This window comes from Drosophila elegans, unplaced genomic scaffold (genome assembly GCF_018152505.1).
Source record: "Drosophila elegans isolate 14027-0461.03 unplaced genomic scaffold, ASM1815250v1 contig_149, whole genome shotgun sequence".
Classification (NCBI taxonomy): Eukaryota; Metazoa; Arthropoda; class Insecta; order Diptera; family Drosophilidae; genus Drosophila; species Drosophila elegans.
Genome location: NW_024545513.1, coordinates 19,806,427 through 19,821,668, shown reverse-complemented (window position 1 = coordinate 19,821,668; position 15,242 = coordinate 19,806,427). Strand labels below are relative to the sequence as shown.

Below are 15,242 nucleotides of genomic sequence, written 5' to 3'. Positions count from 1 at the left end.
GCCAATCTATATGGCCAACAGCAACCCGATGATGATGATATATAACTCGGATATGGGCGGGTATATATCGTACATATACACACACTTATGTATATATATGTATATTTATTTGGCGTATGGCGCTTATGGCGCTTAGCTCGAAGAAGTTGGCAATCAAAGAACCGAAGCAAACAAGAACAACGTCATCGTCCAATGCTAATAATTCAAAATGCTGCACATGCGACGCCAAAAGAAGGGGGGGGTCGGTCTATAAGGTCTATAAGGTGTATAAGAAAGTATGGTGGCAACTTCTGATTTATGCCCAGAGGGCCCATAATGACTGAAAGCAATGGAGTATGCATTACATGGCCACAAAGAACAGAACAGAACAGTACAGAAAAAAAACTGAACTGAACTGAACTGAACTAAAGAGAAAGATGAAGCCGCGAAGGCAGTTCGAACCCCCAGTTTCTTATAGGCCATATATCAAGGAACCCGGGTGGTGGGACCTCCAAACCATACCATACCATACCATACCATCCCATTCCATCACATATCGCAGGTCCAATCCCAACCGAGAACCGATTCGCGTGATAGAACAATGTAAAAATTATGAACGTGTAAAATATGGGCAAAAGTTGCCATACCCCATAAATATGCATGGGATTTATAGGAAGCTTTCGTAGGGAGTGAAGTGGATCGGAGTGGAGTCGAATCTATGACGGCGATGAGACTTCTACGAAAATAATTGATAAACCCGCGAGGGAGAACGAAACGAAAAAAGTTACACTGGAATTGCAAAACGTGTCTTAAATGATGATTGATTGTTTGATAAATAAATATTAAAATAAATTGTTCTAGCTCCCTTTTCAATAGATATGAATATTGATAGCCAATAGATAGGTTATATACTTTTATGCTTGAAAATCTTCTATCACAAGTAGACATCGTTCTAAACATAAATTAAACAATATTATTTTTCATAAGAAAATGATTAGATAAAGCATAAGTCTAATTATGTATTATGAAAACCTTAAGCTTAAATAACCTTATTCTTTTAAATTAAGCAATACTTTATTAAAAACCCATTTATTGATTTACATTTTATCTTAAATAATTTATTTGTTATTACATAAGTTTGTTTATAGTTAAAAATTAAGTCAAATGTAACATAATTTATATTTTGCTTCTCCTAAGTACTCCTTTAAGAAGTTTAAGTACTGTTGCGCTGGATAATTGTATTTATCTTTAGAACCACATTGCCTTCTAGATTGCCAAAAGCCTTATCCGCATTTCCAGTGTAGTTATAGTCCCAGCTGCAGCTATAGCTATATAGATTCCATTATGATTCAACTTAATAAGCTGCACGCCCGGGTGTTGATGTGGTTGAGTGGTTTGATTTAATGGTCCCCGCTTAGGGCTGCCGCAAAGATAGTCCACCGAGTCCAGAGTCGAGCCACATAAAACTGACTTACTGAAAGCTGGAAACTGAACACTGAACACTGAAAACTGAATACTGAGTACTGAAAACTAAGGCCACGGCAGCGTCTTCGGAGCCCCGGAAAGCGAACGAGTCATGCTGATGGATTGGAAATCAAGACTGCAGCCCGCGGATTCGGATTCGGTGGTAAAACTGTGGGAAGAACGCTGGGAAAGAGGTTTTCCACACACACAAACACTCGCACACATACCTTTAAACTACCACCATAATGATGGCAGACAATTGCAGAAACACTGCCGGAACCACGAGGGTTACGACTTAGGGAAAGCTTAGGCCCCAACTGAATTTAGTTGATATTAAATCCGATGGTGGGGATTACATGCTTGTATCTTCAATGGAAACTAGCAGGCGATCTCTTACGAATTTAATTATTGAAATGGCCTATAAAATGAGATTATGGGAAAAGAAAACTACAGCGTTAAATAAATAAATTCTTAAGTTCTCCTTAAGCTGATTGCATAACAATAGGTCCTAATGAAAACGAATCTTATTATTGTACTATTACTTGAGTTATTTTAAAGATAATTTGATCTTTATAGAAATAAAATTAAAGTTACAACTTGATAAATTAGAATTACTTGAAAATAACTTAATTATGCTTCATTTTTAGGGCTAGATTAGTATGTAAAATGAATTAATTGGAACAAGGTTTCAAACGGAAATTTCTAAAAAATTCCACTGATCACATTTATATGCATTAACAGCTTTTTCCATTTTTTTTTTTCTATAAAAGCCATAAATAGCACAGCCATAAACTTAATTACATTTGTTGGCATCTTAAAACCATTTCCTGTCCCTTCAAAATTCCCGCATTTCTTTTTAGCTCAAGAAATCGGGCTAAGTCAACTTCCGAACCTCTGAATTTCTGAATTTCTAGAACAATGGATCATAGATCATATTTTAATGACTGCCGACTTCAACTCGATGTCGCTGTCGCCGTTCTTTCGTACAATGAACTTTCGATATGAATAATTTACATGAAAAGAAAAAAAAAAAAAAAGTCGCACATTTTCACCATTTTTGTGATGCGTTACCCATTTTTATTATACTTATATATATACGTCTCGAAATCTTCTTTCTATCCATGCCATCCATTTATCTATCTATCTAGCTATCTATCTGTCTCAGCGCTCGCCTACCCATCTCTGTCGCACTTTTTTTGTTTTTTAATAATTTTTTGTTGTCCCTCTTGTTGCTGTTGTTTATTTGTTTTTTATGGCCCACAACGATGGCGGCATCGTCGACGACGGCGCGTCTTTTGATTGGTTCAAGCTGAGCGTTTTTAACGAGCTCTGATTTCTGTGCTGCCACCGAAAGATAGAGATAGAGGCTGGAAACAGAGGCTAAAACCCGAGCTGTTCGCCTGTACTCTGACCGACTTGAGCTGGATCTTGGGCTGGAGGAACTACGAGCCAAGAGCCAAGAGCTAAGCGATTATCTGGCCAACGATCAGCCGCAGTCGGAGCCGAAGTTCTGCCATAATTCTGTGCGACTTCTATATCATAATTCACCTATACGCTGACGCGCCGCAATTAGGGTTACGCCTGGCAACGCACACTCGAACTTGGAGACTGGAGACTGCCATCTCTCAATCTCACAATAAAACCAAAAAATCACAAAAAAACAAATATGTACCGAAGCAAAATTAAGGGTTAATATTAGCATACTTTAAAAGTTTATCAAAGAAAATATATCTTTAGTTTTTATCTTGCTCTTAATAGTTTTTACTCCAAAAACTGTCTAACAATTAACAGTTTTAAATACATTTTACATTTATGGATTGCCTAAAAAGTGTTGTTTCAAATCATCACCAAAATTATACACCAATATATAAAAGTATTCAATTTATTAAAAATAAATCTTAAGTATTTATCTAGCTCTTAAATTTTGCCTACACAATTTATGTATGAACCAATTTTTAAATTAATACAAATGCAAATATTTATTCTTTAATAAATAATTAGAATCCTTTCTTTCATATTATCTCTGTCTTTAAAATTTTAAATATTTTGAGAGCATTTTGAATACAATCATATAAAATATTCTTTGACTTCTTTTTGACTTATATATTTTGACTTTTATTTTTAATTTCAAAAATGTTTTTCGGCTTTTTCCTAAACACGGTACATAACTTTCGACCATAAGTTCCCGGATGAAATGTTTGCTCAACTTCAAGACTTTTTTCCTCAGCGTGTAGATCCATAGGAAAATGAGAGAAAAAGAGTGCGTGGTTGGGTTTTGGCGACGTGACTTCGATTCGCTGGCCAAGATTAGCGGAAGCTAGCTGGGATTGGCCGAGAACTGCATCTAAAAAGCGACCAGATGGATGTGGATAGATGTTGGCCGCAGGATCGGAGAGTTCCTGGATGCATCTGGCCAGCTGATCGACAACGCCAGATAGCCAGCCACTCGGCCATAATGAAGATCTCCGCCTGGCCGGATCTTATACTATAGATGGCCTGGGAAAGTTTCTCGCTTTTTTGCAGATCACGAGCGGCCACTTAGCCGGGTCATGACTGGGCCGAAAAAATGGAAATGTGGATGGAAATGACAGCCCAACCCGAAAAAATAAATATATATACAGAAGCAGCTGCCGAATGACTTTATTGCCGCCGATCCGATCCGATACGATCCACATTTGAATGGCATCGATCGATCGATCGACCGATCGATCGGTCGGGGAAGTTCCTAATTACATGACACGACCGCAGGTCAGGTTACCTGGTGTCACCTGTAGCACCTGTAGCTCTGCTCAGGGGAAGACGAAGGGGAAGAGCCAGCACACGACCCCAAGTGGCATTTTAATTGAAATGGTTTTACTGTCTCTCATGTTTTTATTTTCCCCTCACTCTGACTTTCTAAAGGGTATACTGTTTTTTAGCTTATCTTGCATAGCCACTAATAATCCTTATACGCTTAAGTCTTGCTTTTACTAGCTTGGCATTTAATTGGTTATCTTTATGTTTATACAATTTTTGTAAATACATAGTTATATATGATTTAAATTTAAAATACGTTTACATATATTAAAATTAATTCCGAAAATAGTCAAATGAAAAAATTTAAATATTTACATATTTAAAATAACTAAAAACCGCAATGGGTAAAAATCAAAGCTAAAAATATTTAAATTGAGTAAATTAATAACATAAAACTTTGGTTGGTCATTTATATTTGCTTAATTTAAGAAGAAAAAAACTGTTTCCCTTATATCTGTTATTTTAATTAAGTATTGTTAAAGGTATTTTAATTTTTGATTATTTGAATTTATTATTGCTAGAAAAAGAACAAATATTTTTGTGTCTATAATTTTAATTAATATTTGCTTAAGCTATTTAAATTTTGTATTATTTAGGTTTATTATTACTAGAATAAGAAGAAATAACAGATGACTGCTTGCTGACAGCGGTTCTATATTTTAAAATATTTTTCCGAGGTATTTTATAGTCGCATTTGCCATGGTTTTTTTTTGGTTTTTGGGTTGTTTTTCTTTTATTTTCTGGCCGCGCTTGATTGATTTAGAGATCGGCACTGACCCGCAGCAACAGGACATCCATCCCGCGGAAAAAGGAAGGAAATAACCACCACCAAAGGCACATCATACTAGATCCAGCACCACCATCTAGTTTTCAGGGTTCCTCCGTTTTGGTGTCTTGGCAATTCAGCACTTTCGTATTTCTGTATTATCGGGTGCACCTGCCTGCCCGCTGGCCAAGAAGCCTTTGGTACGGGCCATCAACTGGCAAGTCGCATAATGGAATTCCGAGCGGCATGCGATCGACACTCACCCTCGATCCCCCTTCTAAAAAAAAAAAAACCCCCATTCCCTTCCTTTGAAACCACCGTCCCTGGGTTATTTCCCTCAACCGGGTGCACAGTGCGATCTTGTCCGTTGATCTTTTTGGTGCATTGGCTAAGTTAATTGGTTGTAAAACAATTTTTCGAATTAACATAAAAATGTTTCATTGGAAAAAATATTTATATGTATGTCTGCCCGCGACTCGTCGAGTGCAATTAACATTGGGTCTTCGGTTGGAATCGCTTCGTTTGCGGTTCCGATCGCGCCCGCATATTATCAGAGCACTCAGGAAACTTTATAGAGAGGGTCTTTCAGTAGTGGGAGTTGGAGTTTGAGTTTGAGTTCGTTCAGGGTATGTCGGAAATGTTGATAAATGAATGATATATGATTAGCGGGATGAGAGCAGAGAGAGCGTTTGACAGGATGGCTAAATTGTTACAGATTATTCATCTTATTTTCAAAAATTGCATAGTAAACCATGCAATGACATTTTTAAACATTTATAAAAGTATTCAAAAATCGTTTGTTAAAAATCGGTTTTTCTATCAAAATTAAATTTGTTATTTCTAAAATAATTGTGGGTAGTATAGGTCGCTAGCTATACAAAACAGTCACTCTTATGGTCATACGTCTAGTTTTGGCCAAGTTACAAAAAAAGGAATCTGTAGGATTTTTTTGTTTCAAATTTGAAAAAAAAACACCTAAAACGGACGCTTTTATATCAAAACATTGTGAATTAATGGTCAGATGATGGAATGTCATTCATCGGTGAATTCGTCATTAAATTGCCAATCAAATGGCATTCCCAGTTAAAATTGTTTCAGTTTTTCTAATTTTATGAAAAAAAATTATCAAAAAATTCAAAAATCTTTCAAAAAATTAAGAAATGTGTGTGCGTAGAAAACATATATGTTTTTAGTTACTTATGTTTTGCGATGGAATTTCTTTACATGATCGAATAACTTTCGAGTGGAATTAAATACAAACTGAATTCGAAAATGCAGATCTATTATTATTCGGGGCAGAACGAGCACAACAGAGAAGTCGCTCAACCATTAATTTCACCAAAGTTCGTCATCGTCATCGGAACTGCAGTCGTCATTGTCATTGGCAGCGCTAATGTGCGATGTGTGATATGCAATGTACCGCGACTGACGAACTGTGGATGGGACAAGAAAGCCAACACCGAGTGCCCAACTAGTCGCCATACAATTGAATTGTTTCGGCTCTCCGGTTGACTCTTTTCGTACACCCCCTTCCACAAAACCCCTCCAAAAATCCCCTGGAAGTACCCCTCATTCCACCCCCACCAGTAGCACCCGCAAGACCATTCAACCATGGGCAGGCCACAAATGCAAATTGAATGAAATGGGAAATGGAAATGCCACGAATACAAGTGTGAGTTCGCGTATGTGTGCACTCAAAGAAAATGGGATTTCCAAAAAAAAAAAAAATATGCTATAATACATTTTCTAGGTCAATTTACTTCGCTAGCTCAAAGTCTGTATATTTGCAAATTAAGAACAACAAACTCTAAAGCCGAAACTTACAATAAATTAGTAAAGTCTCTTAATTTTTAATTATTAAATGATTACTCAGACTACTAACGCTACAAAAAGTAAGACAATATAATTCCGCGATAAGAAATGGTAATGGTAACTATGACTTAAGGTCTCTTAACTTACATTTTTTTAAGATTTTAAGAACTTAAGAAAATTAAAAAACTTAAACGTACTATGGTAATGTACTTTCATCAAAGTTTAAAACCTTTAAACTGGGTTGAGTTATATAGGATTGAGAGTAGCTTATTTTTTTACAGTGCAAATGAAACCCGCGCAAATAAAGACAATGGGAAGGCGACTTTTATTGGTTCCATTCGATGATCAGAGCGCGGCTTCAAAGGCCGTCAGTTGTGGCGTACTTAGTGACACCATTAACGCCAGTAGTTCCCGTTTGCGTTCCCCTCACCCTCCCCCTCCCCCCTTAACCCTGTGCAGACCCCTTAACCCCCTCAGTAGCAACTGCTGCTGGGCTACCAACACATCCACATCCGGCGTGCGCGCATGCGCAGCCCGTCTGTTTGATTGATTTTGTTCCAATGCAAGGGTCGCCGCTTTTCTGGCCTTTCTCTCCGCTCGACGCCGGGTTTTATTCGTTTTATTGTTGGTTGTTGCTTGTTGCTTGTTGGTTTGGGCCTGGGCCTGGGCCGCCTGAAATGTTGAATGTTTATTGCAATCGGTGTGAAATTTCACACCGCAATGCTTAAATGATTCCCGGTCGCAAGTCGCTTCCTCTTCTTCTTTTTCCCCGCCTTCTCTGTTATTTTCGTTTTTTTTTATTTTTGTATTTTTTTTTTTTGGCCCGCAAACGGTAGAGCAAATAAGACGCAACTGGGCTGAAAGTACGAAAGGTTATAGGCTTTAAAAAGGGGAAGGAGGATGTTATATAACAGATCATATACAAAACTATGGTCACAAATCTACACAATACAAAAAAAATGAACTTGGGTATCGATTATTGAATAAAATATTGAAATATCTTTACTGTGACATGTTAATGAAATTAATTTTCCATGTCGTTTTTATTTTGTTAAGTATCATAGCGCCACTTTCAAATTCTTATCCAAAAGTTTGTTAAATATTTTCAGTTTTCCGATGGCTTGCAGAAAGGTGACCCTCAAGTTCACTTCTGGAACTTACAACTTTGCCCATTTAATACCGAATTCAATTTTTTGTTTAGCTATCTAATAATCTGCATAAAATGTGTATATCTTATTTTACGAAAGATTTATTATACGTAATCTTCTCGCTGCCGAATTATAGTAGTCAATAAGCTGTAATCCACATTTAACATTCAATGACACAACTATTTCAAGACAAATGCGATCTTTTATTATAGGACTTTTCAGATATCTGCCTTAAAACGCCCTTTAAATTCCACATATACCCACAAAAATAGACTTCAATTGGCGTTAGGATACAGCGGGTTGCTTTTGCTCTTCGCAGTGGCTTGTCTTTCGCTTTCCTTTTCCAAAACTGCAACTTCAACACCCGCGAGCAACAAGTGTGTGTTGTTTGCCCACTCGTTTTTCCCTCAACAAAGTTGGCCCTTACGATAGGTTCTGGGTTCACTGTAATTGCAAGCCCTTCAAGTGCCGAAACCCCTGCTTTTCCCCAGCACCCCTGTAAATGCAACTGCAACTGCAACTGCAACAATTGGCGTCACGCTTCGCTGGCCGTTTGCATAGAGAGAATACAGGACAGAGAACCGAGAACCGAGAACTGAGAACTGAGAACTGGGAGTAGTAGGAACCCCATATAGGGCTGGCTGATTGAAAGATTATTTTGCACTGATAACGCTAAAAACGTATGGATGGATGGCCCAACAACGAGCGACCGACCGACAGACAGGCAGACGGACAACGGACAACGGACAGCGGACAACCAACCAACAACCGAACGAACAACCAAACCAACCACCAAACAAACAAACAACAAAAGTCAAATAGAGCGAGGCAAGAGCTGTTCGAAAATTGTTGCGCTTTGGGTTTGCGTGTTTGCATTTTAGCATTTTTGCATTCATTGTCTGCGGTGGTCGCCATCATCATCGTAGTCGTCATCAATTCGCAATGCATTTCCCACATTTTCAGGCCCAGCCAGACCAGCGACCATCATCATTAATAATATTGAAAAGCCCTAATTACGGTTAAGTGGCCCAAACGAGGCAAACGAAATAAAAAAAACACACACACACACACGCAAATACAACTAAAAAGGTAAGGAGATCGGAGCACGGAGAACGTAGAAAAGAGGGGCTTCTGTATCGAACTTTGCAAAGGGTTCGGTTCAGTTTTTGGGTTCGCTACCCCCATTGGCGTTACTGAAGCGGATCACCATCACCATCGTCATCGTCATCGTCAGCGTCATCATCATCAGAAGTGAGTGTCTCGCTCATTGCGTAAATCATTTTTCCCACCCCTAAATGAGAGGTCCTCTTCACCTGCCCAAGGTGCACCACAAATTGCAGGTGCATCGGCCTTCGTTTGCGTTCCTGACCTACGACGACCCTCGATTCTCTCGCCTTAATGAAATCATTTATAATTTTTCTTCTCCCCCCCCGTCCCTCGCCCTTCATGTTGTCTCTTGCGGTCAGGTTGGATGGTTTTCTTGAGGTACTCAGAGGTACTTCTACCTTTGCGAGGACCAGCTCACTTCCCCGTCGATTCTATAGTGTTTTCCTCCTCCTGACGCTTGATTGCCCATTTCGTGCCCATTGATAGGGGATATTCTCAGGGGGACTCAGCACGTGGCTACACTACTGGTGGGGCACCTGCTCCGCAGCGGACTCAGCGGGTTCAGCTGCCCAAGGATCACTCCTAACGATTGTAAGCAAAAGCAAACCCCCTCCCCTCAGTAGTCGTTGAACTATCCAACAGTTGAGCCTTGTAATACCAAGTGATACACATATTTTCCAAGTGCTTTCAGCAAATCTTTCATTTTTACAGTACACTTCAAAGCCCAAAGATACCGGATAGACAGCTAAACAAAAAAAAAAAAAAAAAAAAAATTAACATTTTGAAAGCCAAATTACGAAACACACACAGAGCAGAGGAGTCTTTCGGTCTAAGCATAAATTAATTGTTCTCGTTGGTGCATTAACCACATTATACATTATTGACATTTGCCGAAGGCAACGAAGGAATGCAGACGAAAATCTGGGACTCGCCGCAGGTGGGTGGTTCCGGTGGTGCCCTCAAGGCCTTGACCCGCAATGTGGCCAACCACCTGAAGCTTAACCGGACCAGCATGAAGCGCGTGGTGGCCCAGGTGGTGGCGGAACATCATACCCTCGGCGAGGTGGCCGACTACAAGGGCCACATGTACTTTGCCAAGCCGGATCGCTTGAATTTCAATGAGCTGATTACCCAGTCGAAGGAGGCCTTCGATGATTTCCTCCTCCACGAACCGCGTTCATCCCGCAAGCGAACATTCAAGCCACGAGCCACCAAGATCCGCATGCAGAAGAAGGTCTCACCACCGCAAATGACAACCCCACCGAAGAAAGGTACGCTTGCCAAGAGGTCTGCTCCTCCGATGCGAAAAGGTTCGCGCCGTAGGAAAAGCTCCACCACAATTTTCCAACTGGCAGCTAATGCAGGACGTCGCAGTCTAAACGGCGTCATCATCGACGACACGCACTTGAAGCCCGATGAGAAACGTCGCGAGATCCTGTTGCACGTTCCACCGGTGGCGTTAAAGCGTTCCCGCAGGCGTCTCCATCGAGCTGCCGCTGGGAAGGGCGGTAAACTGCAGCAGCAGCAGCAGCAGCAGCAGCAACAGCAGCCCAAGCAGGAACCGGCTGCCAAGAAGGTGATTCCCAACCAGAAAAAGAACCCGCAGGAGGAGAATGTCGCGCAGGTGAAGAAGCAACAGATGCCACCGAAGATGCAGAAACAAAAGCAAGTGCAGAAGAACGCCCAGAATCCAAAGCAAAATGATCACTCCAACAATTGCTCAACCAATCGTTTACCTAATCCCTCCCCATTGAGGTCACCAACCTCTGGATTGGGGTCACCAACGGGCAAACCAGCCCCTCGCGCCATATCAGCAGCTCGTTCCGTGGCCTCAATTCAAAGAAGGCAGTCTGCGCAAACCATTGGATCTGAAAGGCAGATTGCCTTCGGTACCCTCTTCTATCGCAGTTCAAGGACCAAGGTCAGGCGCAAGCCTAAAACGCTCCAGAAGGAACAACCTGTGGTGCATAGGAACTACGATAAACCCTGGCTGGTGGGGCGTTCCAAAAGGAGACTGGTTGGAGGATATCAAATAAAAAAAAAGATCTTGCCTGCTGCAAAGCCGCAGAGTCTGGATGAAAAAGAATTGGATTTGGAGGAAAAGATGCCCGGAAGCGGAGGGCAGTCGAACTCAGTCCATTTGAAGAGCCGCAAGAGGACCACACACGTGATGCGTCAAATGCGCAATGTGAACTTACCCTGGTATACGCCGTATCAATTCCAAGGCGGTGCCGGAGCCACCCAGACACCAAGTCCGGATGTGGGCATACCACCCCATCGCCTGCTGAAGGCAAAGACCCACAAGCTCCTGCGCCGACTGACGGCTGTTCAGCCGCAACTGCAGCAGCAGCCACTTGCGATGACCCAAATGCGACGTGGTTCGAATTTCACCAAACGCCAGCGACACGATCGCAGCGAGCAGGAGCGTTTGATGAGGGAACTGCAACGCGAGGAGGCCATCGACGACCCGTTGTCCCATGGATCGGGCCTATTTCGAGGTGCCCGCCGGCAGATGTCCAAGAAGCAACAGCAGGATCACCGTTCTGTGGAGCGCGTGAGCTCGCGGACAAAGCGTTTGTCCAACGACAGGCGCCAACGACGCCAGCCCATGGCCACCAGCGAGCGGATTGTGAACCCGCCGCCGACGCAGACGCCGACGCCGCCGCCGCCGCCGCCGAAGCAAAGTCCTCCAAATTCGAGTGGCCAAGTCGCCCAGCCGAGGCGAAGGAACCGCTCCATACCCGTGGACAGCAGCCTGGGCAGCATTGCCCTGTTGGGTTTGCCGCCATCGCCATCGAACGACCAACGGACTCCCGCCAAGTGCCATCTCACCATTGCCTTCAGGAGCAAGGGATCGAAGCGTGCCAAGCCAATCAATCAGCCCTGGAAATAGGACATCTGTGCTCCTCGATTTTGATCAGTCATTTTTTGGCTGTCACTTTTCCAACGCTGATGGACGCTGGTTACCCATCTATCCGGTTTGCTTTTTCGTTAAATCTAAATAAATGAACAAGTTGGCATTCCCAATTGGATGGCAAAGTTTCCACATTAAATATTCTTTATAAAAATTTGGTTTTTATTAATCTATACTGGATGTTCTTAGGGAAAATTAAAGGAGCCTTTAGAAGGTTGATCCAATGATATTTATTTATTTATTGATAGGTAATTTGACAAGTAGCCTAAGCAAATCCAGACATTTTTTTTACCTTACTCTGAACTTGCTTAAAGGGCATACAACTTTTACAATAATTAAATTAACAATTAAATTATGAAAACTTGGTTTTTGTCACTCAGTTCTGTAGGTTCTTGAGAAATAGAATCTAAAGATATTTTTATTTATTTTGTGTTATATTTTTATCTTTATTGTCAGGCTTTAAAAACCCTTCTTTTGCCACTTTACTTTGAACTTTGAACAAAAGGTACTATGAAAAACCTTGTATTTGCTTTTCACTGAAGATTCCTAAGGAGATATAACAAAAAAATATGCATAGTTGATTCTATATGCTTTGTTATTTATTAATTGATAATTTGATTATTTGCTGAAAATAAAACCGGCTTTTATTACTTTGTACTGGACTTTCTGGCCTTTATAAATATTCATAACATTTTCTCCACATTAAATATGCTTTATAAAAATCTGGACTTAGTTACTCTATACTAGAAGATAACATAAATTATTTATTGATTATAAATTTGAAAATTCAGTTTAAAAAATCCCACTTTAACCACTTTAAATGTAATTTCTTAAATCCATCAAAAGTAATCGGTGAAGACACCCAACACATGTTGCCATACAGGTGGCTTTCGGATGAAATCGAGTCCGAACCTAAAGGGATTCGAACTTCTGCGACAAGGTCAGCAATCAGAATCCTTAAGCTGGCGCTTAACCCCGTGTCAAATGACTTTAACTCGGGGCTCTGCTGTCTTGCCAATATCAATACACTCCTTGGCTTTAACCCATATCTGGCCCTCCCCCCGAAAACGATTCATGCATTCAAGACAAAACAGCGCCAAATTCCATGGGGAGTCAGAAGTCAGGCAGTCGATGAGCTCACAACAGCGAACTGACAACCCAAAAAAAAAAAAAAAAGTATGGAAAAAAAAAGGAGGAAATAATACAAGTGAAGGCTGAGGAACAGAACAACAAGGCCATAATTTAAGTCGCTAAAGTTTTGCGCCTTTTGTTCGCCGCTTTCCGCACAAAAGTTATTGAAAATCGCGCAAGGGTTGAGTTGAGTTGAGGTCTTCGTTTTTCGTTTTTCGCTTTTTTGGCTTTTTTGGCGCGGTCGAAAGGGTTCGAAATTGAAAAAGAAAGCAGCGAATGTCAGGTGGTTGGTTGGATGGTTGGGTGGCTCATTGGCCGTTGGTGTGGGTGATTTAGTGTTAAATAAAAACTTTTAAATTGCCATTTGATCGTTTGTTTAGCGACAATAATGTCGTCGTTGGCAGTCTCTTTTTCTGCCTTCAATTGAATGCGCCCAGGGTCCTGTGACAGGTTTATAGGTCGCTTCCTTCGCGACATTCGTATTCCTGTATTCCTATATTCCTGTATATTCGTATTCCGAAAAAAGGGGTGAGATGACGAGGTGATGTCCTGGAGGAGGTGGGAATGGAAATGGAAATGGAAATGGAAAAGACCATGCCAAAGGACCTCGGCGAGGGCGTCGTGACAATGACATTGTTTCGCTGACAGTTGTAGCAAATTTATTGAAAAGGTGTTCCCTGGCATTTGTCTCGTTTTGTTTCGTTTCGTTTCGTTACGTTACGTTTGTACACATTCTTTTTTTTATATATATATTTTTTTCCCATTTTCTATGTCTTAGGGAATTGTCAAAAATTTATTGATATGTTGAAATTGCTTCTTGGTCTGCCATAAAAACTTTGACAGCTTCACTGTTTTTTTTTTTTTTGTTCTCCTTTCTGTACGCTCATTGTAGTAAATTTGACAGCAATTGTTTTGTTTGACAGTTTGTCGTCTCCGGCAAAATGATGATGTCAATATGCAAAGCAGTTTTGCGGAATGGCGAGGGTGGTGCTGATGCCAAAGAACCCAATCGAGGGTTCTTGGCTCGAGAATGAATGCATGTTTAAGCGACTGAATGAATGGATATGAATGGGTTATTGGTGAGTTGACAGCAGCCGTTGACAGCTTGCCGAATGTTTTAGCATGAAAACAGATTTCTTTGATACGTTTGCTTATATTCAGCAAGGTAAAAATAAGTAAATAATCAGTTTTTAATGTTTTAAAATTAATTAAGAATTACAAATAATAAAAAAACTGAAAACTGAACTGAACTGGAGAGAAATAAACCACATTCCATGGCATTTAGAAGAGTTCAAAGCTTCGCCATCTCTTTTATCATTCCAAGTGAACTTTACACTTTTGTCATTGAGGTTTCAAATTTCCTTGATTCTTAGATGTGAGTTTTTTAGTAGGAAACATTTGGTAAACATTATGAAAATGTCAGGAAAAAAACCCCGCATGTCTGCACAATTTTGCAACAAATTAAAGTTAAAAAAGAAGGCAATAAAACATAAAACATTTAAGAAATAGAAAATATAGAATAGAAACATGGCATTTAGTTAAGTTCATAGCTCCGGCATCTCCTCCCTAATTCCCACTGAACTTTACACTTTTGCCATTGAACTTTGGCTGGCCAAGACTACTGTCCAATTTGCTTCCCAATTCAAAATTCAAGCACTACAGTAAAGCCACCATTATTCCCCGCCATTTCCACAATATTTATGTATGAGCAAAGCACACACATATTCACCAGAGTGGGAGAGGAATATTTTTTATGAGACTGTTTCGTTTTTCGCTTAATCGCACTAGAAAATCTTTAGAAATGGCTGAGGGAGATGGGTAAGATGGTTAAAAACAAAAACAAAAACAAAAAAAATAAAAAAACCCGCGAGCGTTCAACTTGAAAATATGCCAAAAGACAATTGGTTGTCGGGTGGTTTGGTTGTTTGGTGGTTTGGTTGTTTGGTTGTTTGCTTGTTTGGAACGCTAAGGGCACGGCCCAGTCTTCGGTCTTCCGATCCCCCCGTCTCGCCAATCTCCAATCGCCAATCTCCACTCTCCAGTCTTTGGTCGCCAGTCTTCTTCCGACTCTTGTCTTAGTCGCAGTCTTAAGTTTTCTTCAATGTTTAGCCAAGCGTGAATATTG

General features: G+C 40.6%; 1 protein-coding gene across 1 annotated transcript; it reads left to right on the top strand.

The window, feature by feature from the left end:
- Positions 1–9,799: 9,799 nt before the first annotated feature.
- On the top strand, positions 9,800–12,119 carry LOC108138452 (mediator of RNA polymerase II transcription subunit 15). Its single transcript, XM_017260654.2, has one exon. The coding sequence runs from the start codon at positions 9,980–9,982 to the stop codon at positions 11,963–11,965; it is 1,986 nt and encodes a 661-aa protein (XP_017116143.1). The 5' UTR covers positions 9,800–9,979; the 3' UTR covers positions 11,966–12,119.
- Positions 12,120–15,242: the final 3,123 nt, after the last annotated feature.